The sequence below is a fragment of the Capricornis sumatraensis genome, chromosome 2 (genome assembly GCF_032405125.1).
Source record: "Capricornis sumatraensis isolate serow.1 chromosome 2, serow.2, whole genome shotgun sequence".
Lineage (NCBI taxonomy): Eukaryota > Metazoa > Chordata > Mammalia > Artiodactyla > Bovidae > Capricornis > Capricornis sumatraensis.
In genome coordinates, this window is record NC_091070.1 from 11,049,235 (window position 1) to 11,076,816 (window position 27,582).

General features: G+C 37.7%; 1 protein-coding gene across 1 annotated transcript in view; it reads left to right on the forward strand.

Annotated features, from left to right (window-relative positions):
* The window catches only part of CEP128 (centrosomal protein 128), a 441,766-nt gene that overhangs the window by 355,739 nt on the left and 58,445 nt on the right, over window positions 1-27,582 (forward strand). The window contains exon 19 of the mRNA XM_068966164.1: window positions 16,780-16,803. Within this exon, the coding sequence (XP_068822265.1) occupies window positions 16,780-16,803 (24 nt within the window). The remainder of the gene's footprint in view (window positions 1-16,779; window positions 16,804-27,582) is intronic.

The following is a 27,582-nucleotide window of genomic DNA, read 5'->3' on the forward strand; positions in this document are numbered from 1 at the left end:
GCAGATTCAAATTCCGTATCCAGCCTTCTTTCTGGTTCATAGCAGACAGAGAGCAAGCTGGAGTCTCATTGATGAGGGCATGATCCTTTCATGAGGGCTCCACCTCTGACCTGATCACTTCCCAATGACCCCAGCTTCTAATAGCATCACATTGGAGATTGAGATTTCAACCTGTGAATTCTGGGGAACACAAACATTTATGTCTTAACATTGTGTTCTCTTGATGAAAATGAAAGAGGAGAGTGAAAAAGTTGGCTTAAAACTTAACATTCAGAAAACTAAGATCATGGCAATTCATCCCATCAATTCATGGCAAATAGATGGGGAAACAATGGGAACAGTGACAGACTTTATTTTGCGGGGGCTCCAAAATCACTACAGATGTTGACTGCAGCCATGAAATTCAAAGACGGTTGCTCCTTGAAAGAAAAGTTTTGACCCACCTAGACAGCAGATTAAAAAGCAGAGACATTCATTACTTTGCCAACAAAGATCCGTCTAGTCAAAGCTATGGTTTTTCCGGTAGTCATGTATGGATGTGAGTTAGGCAGTAAAGAAGGCTGAGCACTGAAGAACTGATGCTTTTGAACTGTGGTGTTGCAGAAGACTCTTGAGAGTACCTTGGACTCAAGGAGATCAAACCAGTCCATCCTAAAGGAAATCAGTCCTGAACATTAACTGAAAGGACTGATGCTGAAGCTGAAACTCCAATACTTTGGCCACCTGATATGAAGAACTGACTCATTGCAAAAGACCCTGATGCTGAGAAAGAAAGAAAGAAAGGCAGGAGGAGAAGGGGATGACAGAGGATGAGATGGTTGGATGGCGTCATTGACTCAATGGGCATGAGTTTGAGCAAGCTCTGGGAGATGGTGAAGGACAGGGAAGCCTGGTGTGCTACAGTCTATGGGGTTGCAAAGAGTCGGACACAATTGATTGACTGAACAGCAAGAATAAATTGTTTTCTCTATGTTTATCTAATTTATCTCTTGATAACAATGACAGTTGTGAAAAGCAGTACTCTAATGATGGTGATGTACAGCACATTTGGAAATAAATGCTCAGCAGTGATACATTTCCGGGTGAAGCGATTTCTATTGACTCATAAAACAAATCTCCAAGGTTCTACATATCAATCGGATATCAATAGTTCTCACATCAAGGGCTATCTCCCATTCCCATGCCTGGCTGATTTTCCAGAATGTAAATAAACAGAGCATTTCCCTAGTCTGGGATCTTGGAAACTCACTCATGTTATGGTTCAGTCTATTAGCAAATACTTATTTAGCCTTTGTTAATTCCTATCAGTTCAGTTCAGTTCAGTTCAGTCGCTCAGCCATGTCCGACTCTTTGCGACCCCATGAATCGCAGCATGCCAGGCCTCCCTGTCCATCACCATCTCCCGGAGTTCACTCAGACTCACTTCCATCCAGTCAGTGATGCCATCCAGCCATCTCATCCTGGGTCGTCCCCTTCTCCTCCTGCTCCCAATCTCTCCCAGCATCAGAGTCTTTTCCAATGAGTCAATTCTTCGCATGAGGTGTCCAAAGTACTGGAGTTTCAGCTTTAGCATCATTCCATCCAAAGAAATCCCAGGGTTGATCTCCTTCAGAATGGACTGGTTGGATCTCCTTGCAGTCCAAGGGACCCTCAGGAGTGTTCTCCAACACCACAGTTCAAAAGCATCAATTCTTCGGCGCTCAGCCTTCTTCACAGTCCAACTCTCACATCCATACATGACCACAGGAAAAACCATAGCCTTGGCTAGACGGACCTTAGTCGGTAAAGTAATGTATCTGCTTTTGAATATACTAACTAGGTTGGTCACAACTATCTAGGTTGGTCATAATTCCTATCAAGATTGTGCTAAATCAATCCCAGAGGGTGATGATCTCTATGTTAAAGGAGAAGAGGGGAAAAAAAAAAAAGTCACCCTCTGTCTTCTTAATGCATAATGTTAGTAGCTACCAAGCAATTCTTTTGTGTTATACACTGTGCTAAAACTGCTAAAACTTCTGCATGTATGTCATTTGTTCCTTGCCACAATCTGTAAGATAATTTTGTTCTCATTTATAGATAAAAAGCCTAAGGTGCGTAGCTTGTTCAGCCAGTAAGCGGCAGGGCTAGTACTTGTGTTAGAATTCGCTTGCCATCTTCTGTGCTCCTGTACTCACGTGCCTCATGACCTTCTGGAGGACAGAATTTCTTCACTTTTTGTTTGGGTTCCTGGCATTTCTGCCTTTAAACATCTTTAATTTTTTTCCATTTAATTTATCATCAAACAAATAAAGCATTTATTGTGGTAAAATCACCAACTCAATGGACATGAACTTGAATGAGCTCCAGGAGTTGGTGATGGACAGGGAAGCCTGGTGTGCTGCAATCCATGGGGTCGCAAAGAGTAAGACACGACTGAGCGACTGAACTGAACTGTGGTAAAATACTAACTAACCCCCTCAAGAGAAAAGACTGTAAGTAGTGACACAAATTTGAGAGCGTGCGTTAGATAAGTCAGGCGACGCTGGGGTATTATTAGTGAAACTTCTTCCTGCCTTTCTGTAACTTTAAATCTACGTATAAACCCCTAGACCCTCAGCTTACATGTGTAGACTGACTTACCAGTGTTGCTGTGTATCTGGCTGTGAATACGTGAGGAAGATTTCAGTTCCTGGTGCATGATTACTAGCAATCCAGTAATCCCAAACACTTCTAAGGAGAAAGGATCATTTTTCTTTTCAATTCTGCACCTTTTCTTTTTGCTTATTCATCATGTTTTAAATAAACAGACTGAAGAAAGTTGTTATTAAAGCCCTCCTTAGGCTTCTTCAATTTCAGTTTTAAACCAGGTTCAAAATATTCTGGCAAAAATTAAAGGCAACACTGAAAACGTTTGCATAAATTTTAAATTGTGCGAAATGCCATAGAACTAAACTGAGCTGAAAGAATGACTAATAAGCGTCTCCTTTTATCTCTTTGTCCTTTTATCCTAATTTGTAATTATTTTGGTTGTAAAAAATTAATTCTGAAGTGCATTCCTTTGCCAGAGTATCTTACTATTCTAAGTTTAATTTGTTAGAAGTTCAGTGTTTACTTTTAAAAGTGTAAAGCCTTATTAACATGCTAATAAATAACATTTGATGTCTATTAGTAATATTTCTATATTTTCCCATAAAATAAAATAAAAACATACTACCTACAAGGGATTCCATGCCTTTACTACATTCTGGTTATATTTGAAACCCGTGGTTCTCATTACATTGTTAGAGAGAACTAATAAATTTGTCACAAACGGAACCAGGTTGAAGGAAAGAGACCATTTATGAGCTCAGTGATGAATCTAATCTGTAGCTCAGATCTAAAAGAACTGAGAGACCAGCACTATAGAGGTGCCATTTAACTGCACAACATCAGTGCTAATTAAGTGTAGATCTTTGCTTTCCTATATCCTTCTTCTGCTGTTTCCCTCCTGGTATTGACTGTGTGTTTTCAGGTGGCCTAATGTCAGACCCAGAAGTCAGAAAGAGTTGCAACCTACTTGAGAAAGTCATGGCAAAAATATAATCCTTTTTATTACACAGTGAAATAAATATTAAAAAGTATACAGTTAATGGTTTTTATTTGAACATTATATTTTATTGTGATATAGTGTTTTGTAACACTGTTGCATGACATCTGTCAAAAATGAGGTTTTTAGAATGCTCTTCTGGCCTGTGTAATTTTGAGAAAAGACTCTAGAAGAGTTTTCCAGGATATCCTACTGGAATGTAATATGCATATAAAAATACCCCTGATGGTAACCCTGCCATTTATTGACTATTTGCTCATAAAACTGCACTGTCAGCAAGTGGTATTTCCACTACTCCATTCTGTAGATCTGTTAAATAAACAAATACACATATATATACACACATATACATCCATACCCATATATACATACACACACTTCAACTTGCCTCTCAGAGTTAGTATAGACTCCTTTGAGTCAGGTGGACCCAGATTATAGTCTAAGTGCCAACATTTAATTACAATGTAAAATTTAAAGTACATATATGATTGAAGTCTGTTTCTCTGACTTAAATGAATGAAATTAATAATTTTCACCTACTGAGGGTTTTTGTGAGCATTAAATGAGAACACACATGAGAAACACCCAATACAGTTTTTGCAAATAATAAGCTTGTAATAAATAGTGTTGCTTCTTATGATAGTGGCAATTTAGAGGAGTGTTTTCCTTAGCAACCACAATGCACATTCCAGTGTCTTTTTATTCATTAAACTAATGAAATTCTTTCCTATGCCAGGACCTGTGCCTTTGCTACCCCCTCTCACTGTACATAATGCTTTTCCCTTCACTCTCTCAATGATAGCTCTTTTTCATCCTTTAGAGTCTCTGCTCAAATATCACCTCTTCTTGGGAACTAAACCTAATTAACCTGTCTAAAGCCAACCTCTGCCCTGACCCTCCATCACAGTTCCTGGATATCGGCTCCATTCATGTCCCTGTCTTCTCCTTTGATATGTAGGCTCTGTGAAGGCAGGGAGACCTTATCTTTCTTGTTGATAACTGTGTACTCAGTGTCTATCATAGTGTATCTGTCAATAAACATGGATGAATGGGTATATTAATTAAATGAATAAATGAGTGGAAGGGAGGGAGATAACAAGAAAGGAAGCAATGAAGTAGGGAAAGACACCAGAAGGAAAGAACAAATGGTGGATAAAAGAGATAAAGAAACTTATATGGCCTGAGGAATGGTTTAAAAGTTGAATAAAATTTTTTTGGTTCTTACTTTATTTTCTTATCCCTGGTCAGTATGTCTCACCTTGTCTTTTCCTTCGAGAACCTTACAAGGTTTGCTCCAGGGTGACCTCTGTGAGACTGGAAGTAATTCTCATAGGATACCAACACCTTAGAAAAGAAGGTGGCCAGACTTCCTGTAAAGGACCAGGTTCTAAATATTGGCATACTTTCACAGGCCATACTCTCTCATGCAGCAACTCAACCCTGACATCATAGAGTGAAAACAGCCATATAAAGTATGTAAAGAAATGAGTGGGCTATATTCTAACAATACTTTCTTTATGGAAAGTGAAATTTAAGTTTCTTATAATATTGACATGTTGTGAAGTATTGATTGTTTTCCAACCAAATAAAAATGTGAAAACCATTCTTAGCTGGTGGGCCTATAAAGACAGGCAGCAGGTTGGAGTGACCTACTGTCCTTCCTTGCTGACCCCTGCCTTGGAGTAAACTAAACTTTAATGGTTTTCAATCTCAAGAATGTCTGTCTTTTGAAAGATGAACTGGTGAGGGGGAATTAATGTTTGAATTCTTCCTCAAAGAATAAATTTCTGTTGGTAGAATTTTAAATAATTTTGCAAATTGAAGGAAAGCATAATTTGGGGTATTCAGTCAGACCTTCCTGAACTGTAGAATCACACTGCATTAGTGGTCCATTATCCACAGGTAAGGTTATTAGTGTTAAATAGCTTTCATTACTAGCTAAAACTGCCCACATACATCTGCCAACAATTCACATCTTATTTGCTCTTTCATTCCATAGTCTTTGGAATCTGGGATCAGTTACCTCCAGGGATGATCTTGAAAACAAAACAACTGGGGATATTTTGAAATGAATCACTACTCTTTTATTTATAATCCTGGAGAATAAAATATTTTAAAATTCAAATAATGTTTTCCCTAAAATTTGTGACTTTCATTTGGGTAGCCAGTTATTTCAGAGAACATTTTAAAATCCTATGTGATGTCATTTTCTCTAAATGCAGAAACTTTAAAAATCATTAGAAATTATTATGATCCTCTTAGTGTTACTTTTATAGCTATTACTATTTATAGTGCTTTAAGTTATTTCAAGATAATAGAGCTTGCCAACACTTTTTCTTTACTTACATTCTCTCTTAAACAGCCAAAGCTACTATTTAAAATGCCACCTTTGGAAGATGCTAGTCAGACTGCAATGAAAAATCAGAAAGAAGCTCAATTTGGAGAAAAAGCAGTTAAGTATTTCATAGGTAGACTACTTAGGATACTTGGAACTGAATTGTCAAAATACATCTACTTTATCTCAGGACATACAGGGTAAGTTAGCCTTCAGGAATGCTTCTCAGAAGTTCAACTGAAAACTAAGTTATTGGGGTTTTTCCTCCAGTTTTCGTAGATGCTAAGAATAGTGCACCATTGATTGTCAGAATACAGATAATCTAAGGCTTGTTTTAAATCCTCTGCCCATCTTTTTCTTCCTACCTATACTTGTACATTTAAAAAAATGGAGATCAGTAATTGTTCTAAGCTTTGTCAAACTGAACTAGAAGCAAGAAAAACCTGAGTTTTGTCAGCCAAATATATTATTTTATAAATAAAACAACTGTTTCATATCTTAACTGTTAATTCTGAACAGTAGTCTCTCTCTTTGTATAGAATGGTGCGAGAGATCTGCACACAGTAGCTCTCAGAAGGAATATGGGTATGAGGATGGGAGAGTCTCTAATACCATGTTCCTTATATTTTAATTCCTGGAAGGAATTGAGTAAATGACTCTACATGTAAACTGGGATGTGGATTGTTGAAATTGCTCAAAGGTAAGCAATTTAATTCCCAAGGTGGACTGTTAGCTTTGTGTCATCTCATGACTTAGCCATGTGACATGTGTGGTAGCTGACAAGTGCTAAAAGTCAAATATTCAAGAGGAAGGAGATTGAGACAAAGGGTTCTGTGTTTCTATGGGTGTTCTTGTGAAAATTCTTCACTTGGAAACCCAAGAGATGTGTACACTTGAGGAAAACAAGGGTGTTAACCTCAGGGAGTTGCATTAGATCAGCTATGTTTGGTGGCAGTCAGATACACACCCTGAAAAAAAAAAAGCATATTCTATTGTTTTCTATAAGTTATGCATAACAAAAATCTCATAAATTTCCCATAATCACCACTGCACTATGATTTGCATAAGAGTTCAGAGCATATTCAGCTGATATATGACTAGCCTCACAACTGGAGACATGTACTTTATTTCTCAAAATGTAAATCTTGAAAAAAAAATATGATATGTTGGTTTCTGGGTTGTTAGCTTTTCCCCCTAGTACTCAACTCCTATTTCTGCATCACTTTTGGGGGACAGTCAATCTTTGGAATTATACTGGTTGTCATTTGCATTACCCCAACCACAATCATAGCCCTTATATTATCTGCAGATAACTTTTAGTTGTGCTCCAGTCTTAGATGTCATTCACTGAACTCTTGTTGCGTGTTACCAGAAGTTTCCCTGTGGAACTGAGCAGTCCCAGCAGAAAGAGAATTCTGTCTTTTGCTCTTCGTCTGGGATGTAGTCTTATCCTGTAGGTGCACACCTGTGCAGCATATTACATTGTGTGTTAAAGAAGAAACTTAACAGAGAGTCTTCCCTTTAAAGGGCAGGGTTGTGGGGGGAGAAATCTCATGTGTTGCTTTGTGATCTGAAACATAAAGGGTCAATCTGAGATTTTCTTGGTATTAGTTTCATACTGTTGAATGGAAGTGTTTACAGGAACCTGAAGCAAAGCCCGTCCCTAGGCTTTCTGGCTGCATTTTCCAGGGGTACATCTGTTGAAACCGACCAGCAGAGCCCCATGTCCATATCTCTCTCTTCATCTTTCTCCTCTGCCCCCACAAACCCACGTACACATCCCACGTCAGTGGAAGTGCAATCTCAGCTTTTCCTGAATAGTGTTGAATGAAAGTGCAGGAGTCAGAAATGACCTTGTAATAAACACTCTCACCAACCGAATCACCAGCCTGAGAATACAGCAGAAGAAAGCTCCAGAAGCCCAGCTGGCTGCCTCAGCTCTCTATTTGGCAATGATAGTGGATGAGAGAACAGATCAGAAATGTGGAGCACCCACTCTGACTCTGTTCTTAAATTTGGTGATAGTTCCTGCTCTGATTCTCTAGTCCACAAGGATAGCAAGGATCATTGCTAGGCTAGAAAATGATACATCCCTTTAAACTGGTTTTTCTTGATAAATCAAATGTTGGGTTTTCTTACTGACAATGTTTGAGATAAAATCCTGATGCCTTGCTGTGGTTTGCTTTGCTGCCTTTTCGTTATGCTGTTTTGAACTCTGGAGTAGATTATTTGAAAAGACACATAAGCAGCTGGTGAAATGAGTTAACAAAGATTGACTGTAGGTATATAATGCTGGCTAAATTGAACACTAGAGAATGGAAAACCGCTGCAAGTTACTCTAATGTCATTCATTCTGAAGTTTTTTTAGCCTACAGAGTAACTTCATCTGAGTTTTGATAGACGGCATGCAGTTTTATGTATAGACCATTGACTCAGGTACGCTCAAAGCCAAGCTATGCTGCCTCTTAAAGTTGTTTCTATTTTAGTGTTGCAACATTGTGGTTGTTTACAGTTTTTATCTATTTTAAATTTCTAGCATAATTCAAGAAACAGTGATCTTTTGTAGTGGTTAATAAAAGCCTGTTCTTTCATTCTAATATCTTGATGCATGGAAAAGAATGCATTTGAAATTATTTCTCTTTTAATTACCAAAAATTGATTGACAGTTTGTTGAATGTAATGAGTTGTCATGTGGAAATGCATAAAGGAAAAATGGGACACATTTGCCTTTCATTTGATATCTTTCATACAGGAAGCAGCAGGTAAGGTGTGGGTGTTCTTCGCACTGAGTTAACATTGGCAGGAAAAAGCTCGGCAGTTTTCTCTCTGGGTGAAGAAGCTGAGTGGACTTTTCTTCCAGAAGACAAGCGTTGTGCTTTTAGAACAGTAATGAGAGGAAGTCCTCATTGTCGATTTTCTTTTTTTGAAAGTTATATGGCCATCATGGCCCTTCAGTCCCAGAGAAGTTTCCAGAATTAGTCTATACTTGTACTGTTTCTTAGAGTTGGATAAAGAAGAGACTCTTGTTATATTTTTATGCCATTATCGTGCATTTTTTGTTTGATAACAAATATATTTCAAACATGCTTGAAAAATACTGTGTTATCATGAAAAAGTCAGTAGATCTGTACAACTACACTTACCAGAAGCAGAAGAACTCTTGAGTATTTAGACCTAAGAACCTCTATTTCATTTCTTAGGTGAGATGGATGAGCCAGTGTGGTTCGTTGATTTGCTCAGCTGAGTCAAATAAGCTGTTAATGATGAGGAATGCAGATACCAACTGTCCATTTAGCACCCATGTCCTAACTTAGCTCACAAATATGTTCCCATCTCCAGTGATGTAATGAGTTTGCTTGGTTTATTCATAAATTCTAATGTACACCCCATTGTGACCAAGTAGCAGAGGAATATGTACAGCTCAAGACAGGTTGATAGCCTCGGGATAAAAAGTTAAAATAAATCTTTTTTTACAGTACATGTGCTATTGGCCTCCCAAAAATACAGCTCACCTCACTTGATCTGTCAAGACCAAAATAAATTAAAGGGTGATTTCTAGCATTATTGTTTTCAGTTAGAAATGGTTTGCAATATTAACAGTAGAGGATAATAACAGTATGCTTCATTGTAACTCCAGGACTATGCAGTGACTGTAAGTATAATCCTTAAAAGTAAATATTAAAATAATTTTGCCCTTTTAGGTTTTTCTTAGACTAAGAGAGTCAATTCCTAGGCAGGTTGATAAGAAGTATGTGGTCCCTGAGGAGGAGAAAGGGATCTGGGGCTCTCAAAGCGGAAATTGGGGTCTGGAATTGTAAAGGAGGGGGAAAGGACAAACATCTTTTTTTCTCTCTACATTCCTTAGTCTTAGTCACATAAAATGTTTTTTTCCTTTAAGCCCAGAACTGATGATTACACAACAAACAAGTCAGTTTAAACTCTGTACTAAGGATTATATAACAATAATATATCCTGCTTGAGGACAGTTTCTCCTTCCTCAAAACCTTCTGGCTAATCCTGTTACCTTAAAATGTAAATTATAGGAATGGGTCTAGTAAGATCTTTACAACCTTGAGACATTGCCTTCATTTATTGTAATAACTAATTTAAAAAGTATATAGCTCCCTTGCTAAGACTAGCGAGGGGGGCGTGCTCCATCCCCCTTCCGATGTCTGTATCAGAAGCTTTCCGTGTCCCTTTTTCACTTTAATAAAACTCTGCTACGCAAAAGCTTTTGAGTGATAAAGCCTGGTCCCTGGTCCCAAAGATAAATCTTCTTTGGAGATCACGAATCCGACATCGTTCACCATAAGCTATCAAGACATTTCTCTCCTTGTTGTTCCGTGGCTAAGTCATGTCTGACTCTAATCCCATGGACTGCAGCACGCCAGGTTACTCTGTCCCTTACTATCTCCCAGAGTTTGCTCAAATTCGTGCCATTGACTCAGTGGTGCTGTCTAACAATCTCCTCCTCTGTTGCCCTCTTCTCCTTTTGCCTTCTCTCTTTCCCAGCATCAAGGTCTTATCCAGTGAGTTGACTCTTCCCATCAGGTGGCCAAAGTATTGGACCTTCAGCCTTAGCATCAGTCCTTCCAATGATGTTCAGGGGGATTTCCTTTAGGATTGACTGATTTGATCTCCTTGCAGTTCAAGGGACTCTCAAGAGTCTTCTCCAGCACCACAATTGGAAAGCATCAAACTTCAGTGCTCAGCCTTAAATATGGTCCAACTATCACGTCCGTAGATGACTACTGAAGAACCATAGCTTTGACTATACAGACCTTAATATGTTGTCTAGGTTTGTCACAGCTTTCCTTCCAAGGATCAAGCATTTTAATTTCTTGGCTACAGTCACCATCTGCCGTGATTTTGGAGCCCAAGAATGTAAAACTGTCACTGCTTCCATTTTTATCCCCATCTTTTTGCCATGAAGTGATTGGACTCTTCATGAGGGCAAAAGGGGAGAGTGAAAAAGCTGGTTTAAAACTCAACATTCCTCTCCCCTTTCTGTCATTGGAGTGGTATCATCTGCATATCTGAGGTTAATGATATTTCTGGCAATCGTGATTCTAGCTTGTGGTTCATCTAGCCCGGCATTTTGCATAATGTACTCTGCATACAAGTTAAATAAACAGAGTAACAAAATACAGCTTTGTCATACTCCTTTTCCTATTTTGAACCAGTCAGTTGTTCCATGTAAGGTTCTAATTCTTGCATCTTGACCTGCTTACAGGTTTCTCAGGAGATAGGTAATGTGGTCTGGTATTCCCATCTCTTTTAGAATTTTTTCACAATTTGTTGTGATCCACACACTCAAAGGCTTTTGTATAGTCAATGAAGCAGAAGTAGATGTTTTTCTTTAATTCCCTTGCTTTCCTCTATGATCCAAAGAATGTTGGCAATTTGATCCCTGGGTCCTCTGCCTTTTCTAAACCTAATTGTCCATCTAGAAGTTCTCAGTTCACATTCTGCTGAAGCCTAGCTTGATGGATATTAAGCATAACCATACTAGCATGTGAAATGAGGACAGTTATGCAGCAGTCTGAACATTCTTTGACGTTGCCCCTCTTTGGGATTGGAATGAAAACTGACCTTTTCCAGTCCTGTGGCCACTGTTAAGTTTTCCATTTGCTGGCATATTGAGTGCACTTTCACAGCATCATCATCTTTTAGGATTTGAAATAGCTGAACTGGAATTCCATCACTTCCTCTATCTTTGTTCGTAGTGATGCTTCCTAAGGCCCACTTGACTTCACATTCCAGGATGTCTGGTTCTAGGTGAGTGACGACACCATCATGGTTATCCTCGTCATGAGACCTTTTTTGTATAGTTCTGTGTATTCTTGAACCTCTTATAATCTTTTCTGCTTCTGTTAGATCCATACTGTTTCTGTCCTTTATTGTGCCTATCTTTGCATGAAATGTCCCCTTCATATCTCCAATTTCCTTGAAGAGATATCTAGTCTTCCGCATTCTATTGTTTTCCTCTGTTTCTTTGCATTGGTCACTTAAGAAGGCCTTGTGTCTCCTTGCTATTCTCTGGAACTCTGCATTCAGCTGAGTACGTCTTTCCCTTTCTCCCTTACTTTTTGCTCTCTTCTTTCCTCAGCTATTTGTAAAGCTTCCCCAAACAATCACTTTGCCTTCTTGCATCTTTTTCTTTGAGATGGTTTTGATCACTGCCTCCTGTGCAGTGTCACAAACCTGTGTCCGTAGTTCTTCAGGCACTCTCGTCTACCAGATCTAATCCCTTGAATCTGTTCGTTACCTTCACTGGATTTGACTTAGGACATACCTGAGTAGCCCAGTGGTTTTCCCTGCTTTCTTCAATTTAAGCCTGAGTTTTTCAATAAGGAGCTGATGATCTGAGTCACAGTCAGCTGCCAGTCTTGTTTTTGTGGACTGTATAGAGATTCTTCATCTTTGGCTGCAAAGAATATAATCAATATGATTTTGGTATTGACCATCTGGTGATGTCCATGTGTAGAGTCATCTCTTGTGTTGTTGGAAGAGGAGGTTTGCTACGACCAGTGTTTTCTCTTGACAGAACTCTGTTAGCATTTGCCCTGTGTCATTCTGTACTCCAAAGCCAAACTTGCCTATTACTCCAGGTATCTCTTGACTTCCTACTTTTGCATTCCAGTCCTCTTTGATGAAAAGGACATCTTTTGTTGGTGTTAATTCTAGAAGGCCTACTAGGTCTTCATAGAACCAGTCAACTTCAGCTTCTTTGGCATCAATGGTTAAGGTGTAGACTTGGATTACTGTGATATTGAATGGTTTGCCTTGGAAACAGAGAGAGATCATTCTATTGCTTTCGAGATTGTACCTGAGCATTACATTTCAAACTCTTATTAACTATTAGGGCTATTCCATTTCTTCTAAGGCATTCTTGCTCACAGTAGTAGATATAATGGTCATCTAATTAAATTTGCCCATTCCAGTCCATTTTAATTCACTGATTCCTAAAATGTTGATGTTCACTCTTGCCATCTCCTGTTTGGCCACTTCCAATTTACCTTAATTCATGGACCTAACATTCCAGGTTCCTATGCAATATTGTTCTTTACAGCATCAGACTTGACTTTCACAACCAGACACATCCACACCTGAGAGTCATTTCTGCTTTAGCCCAGCCACTTCATTCTTTCTGGAGCTATTAGTAATTGCCCTCCACTCTTCCACAGTAGCATATTGGCACCTTCCGATGTGGGAGCTCATCTTCTGGAATCATATCTTTTTGCCTTTTCATACTGTTTATGTTCATGTGGTTCTTGCAGCAAGAATATTGGAGTAGTTTGCCATTCCCTCCTCCAGTGGACCATGTTTTGTCAGAATTTTCCATTGTGACCCATCTGTCTTGGGTGGCCTGCATGGCGTGGCTCATAGCTTTATTGAGTTATGCAAGCCCCTTCTCTGTGACAAGACTGTGATTTTCTTAGACTTTCCCCTTCTAAAATAGCACTAAAAAATAGTGGGAAAGGGAATCTTCAATCACCAAAAAACCTGATAACAATAAAACCTATTTTTCCCCTTAAAACTTTTCCTTCAAAATATTTGAAGGAAATTTCTCCTCTGATTTTTAACCTTCCACTCGCAATGGTTTTTTTACTTGTTGTCAAGAAATATTTCATACAGGAGAAATAGATTTGTTCTAATATAATAATTTATTTGGTCTAATAGATTAATTCTTACATCCTATTTCAAGTATCTTTATTTTAAGTAAAATACTTGGACAGCTATGGGTGGGTTCTGAGAGTCTGCAGTTCCCCTAAAAGTATATGCAAAATTATGTGTGTCTTGTATAATGTTCATTTTCCTGAGGAAAAAGTTCTTAAAGTCCAAGACTACAAAAATAAGAACCGCTGATTTATTAAAACCACCTGAAATTGCATTATAGTGAGAGTGTCTTTATTACTTCTGGAGGCTTTCTTCTCTCTCTGCTCATCTCACCTACCAACTCCCCTTTCAGTATCTTAAGCAATTCTTTTCAGGATCTAAGCTTGAGAGTGTGTGCGTGGTGGGAGAGAAGGCAGAGTATTGAACCTGTGGACTGAGCTTTAAGATAAGATTTATTGAAATGAAAACTGGAGATTAAACAGCAACAATAGAACACTACAAGTCCAGTTCTAGTGAGAGTGAGAGAGGATAGGGAGAATATAAATCAATTTTGGTATAATTGCATATTCATTCCAGGACATATACTAGTATTTCTTCATAGACTGGCTTACATTACCTCTGTTCTAATGATAAGAACATGAGAAGTATGCAGATATTTTGTTTGCGAGCAGGGATTTGCAATAGGCTAATTCTTTTATATGCAGAATTATAGTAACTAATCTTGGCTGCCAAAAAAGAAGTCAACTTCAGCCATTTAAATTTCAAAATACATTTCTTAAAATTTTAAAAGCAAGGTAATAAGTTCATAAAGATTAGGAGTAGTTTCTTTTTTTATATAGGCTATAATTAAAGCCCCAAACTGCAATTTAGAGGAAGCTCACTAATTGGCAACAATGACCGAGATCCTATTAGCTGTTGTTGATTGGCAGATTAAATTATTTAAATTCCGGTTAATGAACTGTATTTCCTGTTTCTCTAATTTTCTTATTTTTTTCAATATATATTCTTTCTTTGAAAGCTATTTCAGTACCATTTTGGAATGGAGCAGGTTATAGACAAACAGATGTAACTAAATTGCATTGAAATAGATTATTTATTGATCTTTATATTTTAATGAAATTGAGATTTTTTTTTGTCTCCCCACCATTTGTGTTTTAGCCTTACAGACTAGGCACATGTCAGCTTAGACTGCTGTACCAAATGACTGTAGCCTGGGTGTCTTAAGCAGCAAACATTCATTTCTCACAGTTGCAGAGGCTGGCAGTTCCAAGATCAGGGTGCTGGCAGGTTCGGTTCTTGGTGAAGGACCTCTTCGTGGCTTGTAGATGGCCATGTTCCCATTATGCCTTAGTTTGGCAGAGGGCAGAAAGAGAAGCCTGCATTCTTGTGTCTCTTCTTAGAAGGGCACTAATCTCCTGAGGGCTGTCTCCTCCTGACCTGATTACATCCCAAAGGCTATATATCCAGAGGCCATCACTTTAGGGATTGGGGTTTTCAGCATGTGAATTTTGAAGACACAAACACATAGTCTATGACAGTACACATTCCTTTTAAAATCCTGTAACAAATATTTAAATAAAATGAAGGTACTAATACATAAATCATATGAATTTTATCTTTCCTGAACACTGAGCTATGAATTAAAACAATTTAATTCAGTTGTACCATTTTGGCATCATATGAAATCACTGATTGCAAACCAGCTGTATGTGTGGTTTTAAAATATGCTAATTCTAAGTAACATGAGCCCCATAAATACATGGTATGGGGAAAACTTAAGGCCCAAATAGTGGCTGTAAATATTTTCAGCCTTCCAAGATGGTTCATAGAAATGCAGCACTACCCAAAGACTGTCTAATGAGGGTCTGTTCAATCTGCAAAGGATGATAAAGCTTTGCTGAATGGTTTTGTCCCAGATGTACTGTGAATAAGATGCCTGGTAACAACAGATCAAAGCCCCCTAGAGGCACTATATGCATTTATTACGAGCTACTCAAATGTGACAGTACCCAAGTCACCAATAAAATAACCGTTATTTTATGAAAATTATGGGGGCAACGGTGAGGTTCTCTCAAGTATGCCAGCAAAATGCAGTTAAACAGATTATACTGCTAAAAACAGTCTGCTTTGGGCTGCTTTTACATAATATTAATATATTCATTTAACTTGTGCCCACACAGCCAGATGTTTAAAGGGGCAGAAATGTCCAACTTAGTTTCCCAGTCTGAATGTTGGAGGCTGGGTTACAGAAATCCTCAAAGGCAAGGCCTCTGTGGTAGGTGAGGCTGGGAGAATCTGGGGCAGGGAGGGCAAGGTTCAGTGTCTGCAGGGTCTCAGAGATCTGAGCTCAGTGGCTGTCTGCACCATTTTCCCTCCTTACCCTCTAGCACAAATGATTATTTTAATTAAACAAGAGAGAGATCCAGATTTTATATATCTTCTTCAACTGCTTAAAATGAAAGAATAGAAAAATGGCCTTCATCTTCATAAAAAAGATAGCTTTACAATTCCTTGAATTTTCAGACTCTCCTCTCAAATTCAGCTTTTAAAAAAACTTTTTGTATATAGCTGTTTAGCTCTGGGAAGAGTTGAGGGCACAGCTGTTGGACTGAGAATGAAATCATTCTTAGTCATTTAGTTTCTAAAGCAATATTATCAATGACCAATGTGTCTGTTAATCCTTCTAAGATACTATAAGTAAAGAATACCCACCTGGGCTCAGGACTGCTTGCATGTAGCCTATCGTTCTTATTTTTCCTGCCTTGTTTCAGTTAACCGTGTACTTACTAATTTTAGTTGGTGATGTCATTCTTATGTCTGAACTTGACCTCCTGTGACAGCGCACTTTGTGCTATATATCTAACTGAGAGCAAGTATATGTGCTAAATTCCTTTTTTTATATCACTACCATTGTCCGGTTGTGACTCATATGTTCAGATCTATCTAATAGCTATATTTTATTAAATAGACATAATTTTACCAATGCAGAAGTCTTAAAATCTATTTCACTTAGTAACTAAGCCTGAATTTATGGTGTTTACGGCTAAATTAAACCTTGTAGTCCTAACACTAGTCAAGATGAGAAAAGTAATTGTTTCATGACTATTTTTCTCTTAGAGAGATAATCCTGAGTAGGAGTTTTCATCTTTTACGTGTTAAAAATGTTAATAGAAGATAAATGGAAAAATCTAAAAACTAAACTTGAAATGATATTTTGATGGCTTTGTTTTTATAATTATATATTATGCTTTATTTGCAGGACCGTGTAAATGCCTTAGAAACGGTAAGTTGGGTCATTTTCTTTCTCCTTCTGTCAGAACTACTGCTGGGTCCTGTTGTGGGTTTCAGAGTACTCCCCAAAGGAAGCAGTTCCAGAAAGCATTTCTAAAACTTCATCTAAGATTCAAAGGGATCAATAAGCTAAACTATACCTGAAAGGTATGTAGATACAGACTTTTATAAGGAAAAAAGTGTTAAGAAAAAGAAAAATGTGTCTAAGTGGTCACTGCTGTCTTAAGACACATGGTGCCAATATATACTAATTTATGGAAAACACAATTAGCTTAAATGTAATTATATCTATTTGTTTCTATATTTCCCAATCACTAAAAGGACTAGTTGATAAGATACTGATATTAGGATGCCATTTTATCCTTTGAACTTTTGAAATGTAGGCCATCAATATTTTTTTCCATATTCAAATAATGATAAAAGCTGGTTAGCCTTTTTTTAAAAAATAATCTTACTTGCAGGAATCTGGTGTTAGTAAATCATTTTTTAAGGGCACATATGTAAAGGTTATATGCTTGCAACATTTATTGGAAAATGATTTACATATTTTTAAAAAGAAAAAAGAGGAGAAAACATTGTTTAGCAATAAAGTAATGGTTAGATAAAGTGCAAAATTCTGCCCAACATGATACAATGATTATGGAAAAGGCTTATTATATAATGTTAAATGGAAGCAAATTTAAGATATAAAATGACATGTGTACTTTCATGATAACGTGGTGATAGGTGTCTGAAAAAAGAACAGAAGCAAACGAATCTCATCATGGTGACTTGTTGGAGAAGAACTGGGGCTGTGATATCACCCGATTCTGCAATTTTTTAAAAAAAACATGGTTTTATAAATAAACATTCGCATGATAAAGCCACACGAATTGAAAGAATGGTAGAGTAAATTATGGTACTATCTACAATGAGACATTGTTCCAGCCATAAAGGGTCATATGTTCAAAAGTAAATATATAGAGAGGGAGATATTTAAAGCTATATACAGAATGTGATGTAAATACTTGGAAATGTATATTTTGTGTTAAAAACTTTGAAAAAATGCAAAATATTGAGTGACTTGGGACTAGTCATTCTTTTAATGTTTTTCATGAGAAGGCAAAACATAAGCTTTTAAACAATAACGTTAATAAACAATGCTGCTGCTGCTAAGTCGCGTCAGTCATGTCCAACTCTGTGCAACCCCATAGATGGCAGCCCACCAGGCTCCTCCGTCCCTGGGATTCTCCAGGCAAAAACACTGGAGTAGGTTTGCCATTTCCTTCTCCAATGCATGAAAGTGAAAAGTGAAATTGAAGTGGCTCAGTCGTGTCCGACTCTTAGCGACCCCATGGACTATACCCTACCAGGCTCCTCTGTCCATGGGATTTTCCAGCCAAGAGTACTGGAGTGGGTCGCCGGTGCCTTCTCCTAATAAAGAATAAAATATTTAATTTGTATGAGGAAAGGAAAGATGCTAATAGAGCACATTTTAGTCCTATGTAAGCAAGTGATTTTGATAGACAGCATCTAGACCGTAGTGAGTAAATAATCTATTCCTTAGTTTTAACTGAGCCATTTGGAAAGTACACTTGATTTTTTCAGTTTTAGTATGATGACACTGTAAGTGAATAAAATGTTTAGTGTTCCTCTACATATATTTTGCTTACCCTTTGAAAGTGTCTTGCCAATAGGATTTGGCTTATAAATCAAATGTTCTTTATAAAAGTATGAACAAAAGCAGAAAGTTTGAGGGCCTGGGTGTAGCATACGAAATGCCGCTTACACATTTAGTGAACCACTTGTTTCTTGATTCCTTCATCTGTAAAAATGAATATAATTAAACTTGTTTTATCAGATTATTGGTAGAATTAAGAGAAAAATATATGTGATGATATTTAGGAATAAACAACTGTTAGGTTATCATTATATGATTGCTTTTTATTTCTTTTTGAATCATTTTAATTATACCAATATGTCAACATACAACATTAAGCCTGTAAAATTTATTAGTATTTGCTGGTCTTTTTTATTTCCATAATCTCTTTACTAACAGAGTGCTATGGTATAAAATCTTAAATGCTTTATTCTAAGGGTTCCTCTAGGAATAAAGGTAAGAATAAAAAGTCATCATGAGAAAAATAAAACTGGTTAAATGAACTAGGTTTTTTTTTTTCTTAAACAGTGGCAGTTTTCTCAAGATGATTTTAATTTGAAATAATTATCATAAGTAAAACCATAAAAATGAAAATGCTCAGTAATAACATTAATGCTCAAATGTTATGAAATCCTTTTACTTCATATAGCATTATAAGGAGCAGATTTAATATACTTGGTAGACTATTCAACTGGTAAAATATTTTATAGTTCATAAAATCAAATATGCTGGCAGCAGTCTCAAGACCATTTATTATTCTCTCACAACTCAGCAGTTAAGCAGTAGAAAAATATTGGTGGCCTCTCATTTGGTTTAGTTGGTGTTAGGGTATGTAAGACATTGAATGTAGGATGTGTATTCTGGTGATACAGATCGACAAAATTTGAATTTCATTATTCCATTATTGTACTTATATTAAATTAATTTTAAAGGTTCAATGTATATAATTCCTGAAAATAAGAGCAACTTAATTTGGCCTGTCACCAGTTATCTATATGCTTAGGTCACAGTTGTTTCTATTTTCCTCCTCTTTTCTTATCCTTCCCTCTTCCTTCTTCACTAGCAAGTAAGCGTCTTGGATTACAAATTACATTTTATTTACAAATGAATCGCCAAGGCCTGCAAAAAATTTCTAACATATAGTTGAAAATCAATAAACATTTGTAGAATCAGAGAATGAATGTTGAACTGAATGTGTATAACCCTCACATGGACTGTTCGTAAGAGTATAGGTATACACAGTACTGATAATCAAGGGGGAAAGTACCTAGAAGCATATCAATTTATTATTTTTTCTCTAGACTTTCTGATTAGTACCACACTTTATTTGGTGTTTCACGAAGCTCCAATGATCTTCATTAAAGTTTAGCATGATTTTTTCTAGGAAGGAACCACCTTCAGCCAAAGCATAGTTGGTTGGTTACCTAAATAAAGTTAAGTGATTAACCTGAAAGAAATCGTGGTTGAGAGCCTTGAGCCATGGATGGGACTCACTAGTGGATATTTCTTGGGCACGTTCTACGGTAGAAAGTGAAGAGGAGAAAAGGAAAATGAATTGTGATCAGTTTCTCTCAAGGAGCTTGCACTCTAATTAAGGAGAGAAGTTACTTACATATAAATTAATGATGTAAGATAAATATGCAGTGTCTACAACATGTCAATGAAACAGTGCATTTTGTAGAAGGCATTACAAAAAACTATAATTGTAAAATAAATTGACATCATTGCAGTCTAGGTTCTTCATGGAAAAGCATAGCTTTTGTAGTTTGAGGTCATGGTGGAGATTAGATTCATCCCTGAAATGGGAAGAATCAGTAGTATCAGGAAGAAAGCCAGAGAAGAAATTGTATATTGGGGATGAAATCAAAGTTTAAAGGCAATAATGAAAACAAGAGTTTGTTAGAAGGATATTTAAAAAAAATTTAAAGGCAAATTCATGAAATCATGACTCATAGAAATATAAAATGAACTCATGACAAATGAGTTTAACTCACTAATTTAAATGAGAGAATGAGCTAGATGTTACTCATGTAAAGGAACATTCAAAGAGCACTAGAGTACTGCAGTGAATTTAAAATAGAAGCAAAACTGGCTTCTTCCATGGTAGAGGAAGGAAATCAATTGAACCTCCCTGCACATAAAATTTATTTCATGTCTGTCTACAAGAATCATTTGCATAGCAAATTATAAATATATCAAACAATGACTGATATAGAGATCCCTTTGAATCAAAAACCCAGAAGGATCTGCTAGGCAAAAACTAGTTTTTCATTGCAGATAAGCAGTAACTTTTTGTTCCATTTCAAAGGCTTTCACAGATTTTTTTTTTTTATAGACGCATTAGCTATAAAACTTTAAGACAATGATAGACATTTTGGAGTTTTGAAATACAAACCGAGGAGTTTAGATTTGATATCAGGCATACAGGATATTTCAGATCCTCAAAGATGATGCAGTTAAACTGCTGCACTCAATATGCCAGCACATTTGGAACACTCAGCAGTGGCCACAGGACTAGAAAAGGTCAGTTTTCATTCTAATCCCAAAGAAAGGCAGTGCCAAAGAATGTTCAAACTACTGCACAATTGCACCCATCTCACACGTTAGTAAAGTAATGCTCAAAATTATCCAAGCCAGGCTTCAACAGTACCTGAACCATAAACTTCCAGATGTTCAAGCTGGATTTAGAAAAGGCAGAGGACCTAGAGATCAAATTGCCAACATCCGTTGGATCAGCGAAAGACCGAGTTCCAGAAAAATAGTTCAGTTCAGTTCAGTTACTCAGTCGTGTCCAACTCATTGACTATGCCAAAGCCTTTGACTGTGTGGATCACAACAAACTGTGGAAAATTCTGAAAGAGATGCGAATACCAGACCACCTGACCTGCCTCCTGAGAAATCTGTATGGAGGTCAAGAAGCAACAGTTAGAACTGCACATGGAATAACAGACTTGTTCCAAGTCAGGAAAGGAGTACGTCAAGGCTGTATATTGTCACCCTGCTTATTTAACTTATATGCAGAGTACATCATGAGAAATGCCAGGCTGAATGAAGCACAAGCTGGAATCAAGATTGGCGGGAGAAATATCAATAACCTCAGATATGCAGATGACACCACCCTTATGGCAGAGGGCGAAAAAACTAAAGAGCCCCTTGATGAAAGTGAAAGAGAAGAGTGAAAAAACTGGCTTAAAACTCAACATTTAGTAAATGAAGATCATGGCATCTGGTCCCATCATAGGAAACAGATGAGGAAACAGTGTCAGACTTTATTTTGGGGGGCTCCAAAATCACTGCAGTTGGTGACTGCAGCCATGAAATTAAAAGATGCTTACTCCTTGGAAGAAAAGTTATGACGAACCTAGATAGCATATTAAAAAGCAGAGACATTACTTTGCCAACAAAGTTCTGTCTAGTCAAAGCTATGGTTTTTCCAGTGGTCATGTATGGATGTGAGAGTTGGACTATCAAGAAAGCTGAGCACCAAAGAATTGATGCTTTTGAACTGTATGCAAGAAGTTGGAGAAGTTCAGTATGTTGGAGAAGACTCTTGAGAGTCCCTTGGACAGCAAGGAGATCCAACCAGTCCATCCTAAAGGAAATCAGTCCTGAATATTCATTGTAAGGACTGATGCTGAAGCTGAAACTCCAATACCTTGGCCACCTGATGTGAAGAACTGACTCATTGGAAAAGACCCTGATGCTTGGCAAGATTGAGGGTGGGAGGAGAAGGGGACTACAGAGGATGAGATGGTTGGATGGTGTCAACAGCTTGATGGACATGAGTTTGAGTAAGCTCCGGGAGTTGATGATGGATAGGGAAGCTGTCGTGCTGCAGTCCATGGAGTCGCAAAGAGTCGGACACAACTGAGTGACTGAACTGATCAGGCATACAAGCGGGTTTCTACCCGAGTGCCGGTTCCTACTGATGGGCATAGTACTGACTATTGAAACTTTCCGTTGGGAAGGATTCTGGGCTCCTCCTTTGGAAAGAATTACTGTGATTGCTATTCATTCTCTGTCATTGGCATTACAAGGTCTGGAGGTGAGAGCTGGTAACACAGCTATTAACCCTATAGGGAGTGTTAATGCTTTCTAATCAGGGATTGTGGCATGGTGAACGTGTGCACAGGAGTACAGCTGGAGTGCAGTAGTGACAGGCTGCAAGTAGGGAAAGGGGAAGTGTATGTGGAGATCATAGAGCTTTAGGGATGTGCTCGGAAAATTGGGAATTGGGGCAGTGTGGTGCCAGAAAGGCAGAGTTCAAGAGAGTGCCAGTATTTCTGGAAAGGAGTTAGGACGCTTGGTAAGTGGGAGGTGGAGGGCAAAGAAGAGGCCCAGGCGATACAGCCAAGACTCACTTTTGGGAAACGAAAGGGAAGGGGGAAGCGAACTTGGATATATAAAGTCCGTTTTTCATATCACCCCTCAAATCTGTCTTTATTTTCATTTCCATAAATGCCATGATAATTTAGATTCTCATACTTTTGTATTAGTTAGAGTTTTCATGACCTCAGTTAAAAGAAATCCAAAACTAATTACGGGTAAAGTAAGAGAGAAATTAGTTTCGCTCTTGTGTAGCAGTCCAAATATACTGTGTCCATGGCAGGTAGGGTGTCAGAAACTCAGGCTTCTTTTGCTGTTTTGCTCTGCCATCTTCAGTATATTCCTTTACCCTCCTAATCTAAGATTTCTGGTTCCGCTCCAGTCCTTAGATTTGTGTTGTAACTAGATGAAAGAAAGGGAAAGCATGTATGTAGCTTGCCTTTAGTGAAAACTAGAATTTGCACGTATCATTTCTGTGCAGCAGAATTTAGTGACATGATTATAACTAGTTTTAAGATTCATAAAGAACCAAATAAGCCATCAACTTTTGGAAATTTCAAAGTAAAATTCTAAACAACTCAAAGGTCAAAAAATAAATTATAGTAGAAAAGAAACATGCTCAACTCGGTAGGAATGGGTATAACCCTTGAGTTAAAATCAGACAGAATGTACAAATATGGAAATTCAGAAATTATTCACAAATTAGCATGGATACAAAAATATTATACACAAAATATTAGCAGAATAAATCCTGGAATGTATGAAAAGGATAATTAATCATAAAACACTGACAAATTACCAATTTATCAATTGAGTTTATTCCAGGACTTGAGTTGGTTTAATATTAAAAAAAAATTACAATTCAAACCGATTAAGGGGAAATTAATAAGGTCATCTCAATAGATGAATAAGAAGATGAATTTATTCCTTTAATTGGGCTTCCCAGATGGTGCTAGTGGTAAAGAACCGACCTGCCAATGCAGGAGACATAAGAGATGCAGGTTTGATCCCTGGGTCAGGAAGCTCCTTGGGAGGAGGAGATGGCAACCTACTCCAGCACTCTTGCCTGGAGAATCCCAAGGACAGAGGAGTCCTTAGAGTTGCAAAGAGTCAGACACTAAAGCGACTTAGCATGCATTCCTTTGATATCATTATCATCTTCATAAGCCATTTAGCAAACTAAGAATAGAAGGGAACCTCCTTAATCTGATAAAGGCCATGTGAAAAAAAAATTCCATGGCAAACCTCACCTTACATTTTAAAATTTCCTCCTTAAGACCAGGAATAAGCAAAGGGTGCCCCATTGTGCAGTTTGTATTATACACTGTCTTGGTGGTATTAGCCCGAGCTGTAAAACTATCATTGTTTGCAAATAATAGTATTGTTCATATAAAAAGCTCTAGGAATTTGTAGTTAAATTATGAGAAATAGAGTTTAACAAGTTTGATAAAAACAACTATATGAAAGCCCATTTTACTTCCAACTCCAGCAAAAATTCCTAAGACAAGGTAATTAAAAGCAATATATCAATACAAAAATAACAAAGACTGCAAAATATGCAGGAAAATATGTAACCAAAAATTCAGTCCTTTATAGGAGGACACTCTAGAATAGATACTTCTGAAAAAGAATAAGGTGGGGGTGTTTTCCTAACATATATGAAAGTGAAAGGTGCTCAGTTGTGTCCAACTCTTTGTGACCCCATGGTCTATACAGTCCATGGAATCCTCCAGGCCAGAATACTGGAGTGGGTAGCCTTTCCTTTCTCCAGGGATGTTCCAAACCCAGGAATTGAACCAGGGTCTCTTGAATTGCAGGCAGATTCTTTACCAACTGAGCCACAAGGGAAGTGATATATATATTTAAAATATATCAGTTTATACAATCAGATATAAACATATTTTCAGTTCAGTTCAGTTCATTTCAGTCGCTCAGTCGTGTCCGACTCTTTGTGACCCATGAGTCGCAGCACGCCAGGCCTCCCTGTCCATCACCAACTCCCGGAGTTCACTCAGACTCACTTCCATCGAGTCAGTGATGCCATCCAGCCATCTCATCCTCAGTCATCCCCTTTTCCTCCTGCCCCCAATCCCTCCCAGCATCAGAGTCTTTTCCAATGAGTCAACTCTTCGCATGAGGTGGCCAAAGTACTGGAGTTTCAGCTTCAGCATCATTCCTTCCGAAGAAATCCTAGGGCTGCTCTCCTTCAGAATGGACTGATTGGATCTCCTTGTAGTCCAAGGGACTCTCAAGAGTGTTCTCCAACACCACAGTTCAAAAGCATCAATTCTTTGGCGCTCAGCTTTCTTCATAGTCCAACTCTCACATCCATACATGACCACTGGAAAAACCATAGCCTTGATTAGATGGGCCTTTTTTGGCAAAGTAATGTCTCTGCTTTTCAATATGCTATCTAGGTTCGTCATAACTTTTCTTCCAAGGAGTAAGCGTCTTTTAATTTCATAGCTGCAGTCACCATCTGCAGTGATTTTGGAGCCCCCAAAATAAAATTTGACACAGTTTCCCATGTATGTATCAGTTTAGTCCAGTTGCTCAATCATGTCTGACTCTGCGACCCCATGGACTGCAGCACACCAGGCGTCCCTGTCCATCACCAGCTCCCAGAGCTGACTCAGACTCATGTCCATTGAGTTGATGATGCCATCCAACCATCTCATCCTCTGTCGTCCCCTTCTCCCACCTTCAATCTTTCCCAGCATCAGGGTCTTTTCAAATGAGTCAGTTATTTGCATCAGGTAGCCAAAGTATTGGAGTTTTAGTTTCAGCATCAGTCCTTGCAATGAATATATTTATATAAAACCTTATTAAAGCTACTGAAATTATGATAGTATAGTCTTGACACAGGAATATATAAATAGGTCAATGTTATCATACAGAGAATCCAAAAACAAATTTTATTCCCAGGAACTTGATGTCTGACACACTGCTCATCACTATCAGGGGAATAAGGGTGAACTTTTTAATAGATCATATGAAACAAATGAAATTGAACCCCTATCTCAGATGCAAAAGTGGTTGAAAGCCTAAATGTGAATTGTAAAACTGTAAAACTTTGAAACACAGTATAGTTTGCTATCTTCATGATCTTAGGACTTTGGAAGATTTCTAGGAGGAGAGAGTTGCTGAAAATAGAGATGAGAAAGGAAACAACTGATGTGACCACATCAAAATTAAGAACTTCCATAAATCAAAGAGACAACATAAAAAGAATTAAAAGCAATCCACGCTTAGAATTTATTTGTAGCAGAAGATATAACTGACAAGCAGTGTATGTCCAAATCAATTTGTGTACAAATCTTATTGCTCAACAAAGCAATTAGAAAAGAATAAACAACTCAGATTTAAAGAAAAAGGGTAAAAGGCATGAGCAAGCATTTCAGTTGAAAAAATTATGTAAGAATATATTCCGCTTCATTCGTAATCAAAGAAATACTAATTAAAGCCACAAAAATTGTCATTTTCCTTTATGTATATGTTTTATGTACTCATTTGTATCTATGACATTTCACCAAAAAGCAAAGAAAACAGAAACATGTTAGCTGTCCTTTTCTTTTTCTTTTCTTTTTATAGCAAAATGATTAATGCTGTTATTGACAGTAATTTCAAAGAGAGCTGGTGAGTTGGAGCATGGTCTTCCAGCGGCTCACTCCCAGGAGTACACAAAGATCTTTGAAGGGGTAATCAGACATAAGACACAAGAATGTTTAAGAGAATCAGTTTTATCCTCAGCTTCTGCCTGCACTCTTAAAATAGCTCTGCTTGAGAAAGCCCTCTTACTTTTCATAACCCACCTTCTCCCACTTCTCCAAAGAAAAACTGCCTTCTCCCTTGATGGCAAATGCCCCAGGCTCTTTAGGGTGCCAGAGAAGGGACAATTTATGATTTGGGTGCCTTCATGTGCTCCTTTAATCAAATCACTAAAGTAAAGCTTCTTGTCCTTGAAGTGAAGTGAAGTCGCTCAGTCATGTCCAACTCTTTGCAACCCCATGGACTGTAGCCTACCAGGCTCCCCATCCATGGGCTTTTCCAGGCAAGAATACTGGAGTGGGTTGCCATTTCCTTTTTCACTTTTCCTTCTTGGTCATGCATACATTTTTGATAAGAACAAAGAGTTGTGTTAGATATATGGGCTGTTGAGATTGAGTTGTTCTGAAATTGACGTGTATCGTTGATTGATGTTGGGGCGGAGTAAAGACAATTTTATTTAATGACCTCACCTCTTCCACCGCCCTGCTATAATCAGAGACTGTATAGCTCCAGAAAACAAAGTTAAGAAGTGTTGAAAAGAAATCGTTGAAAGCCAGTGTCTTAATTCATCCAGGTGACAAACTCTGGCCTGGCTCCATTCCTTATCTGTCTATCTATCTTAGAATTATGATTGAAAAGTGAGATGGTTGTCACAAGGACACATTAACACAATATGTAAAATTGAAAAATGAGGTCAAATTTGTTTTTTGCCAGAAAGTAAGGCTGATTTGGCTGATTGGTTTGACAGTGAGAACTGGCTTTGCCAGTCTGCAGCTGTAAGGTTTGGATGCAAGTATATTTAATACTGAGGTAAAATGAATATATTAAAATGTTGTACTGACAGAATGGTATTGAAATTAACAAGGTTTTTATTTTTTGCATATGTTAAGTTCAATGAAATATCTCTATGTAAAAAAAGAACAGTTATAGTCATTTGACTAGTCTTGGTAAATAAAGCCTTTTAGATATACTTTCCAGAAACAGAAAGCGAATGACTCTAATAACTACATTACAATTCTTTGGCAAGTCAAGTGGTTT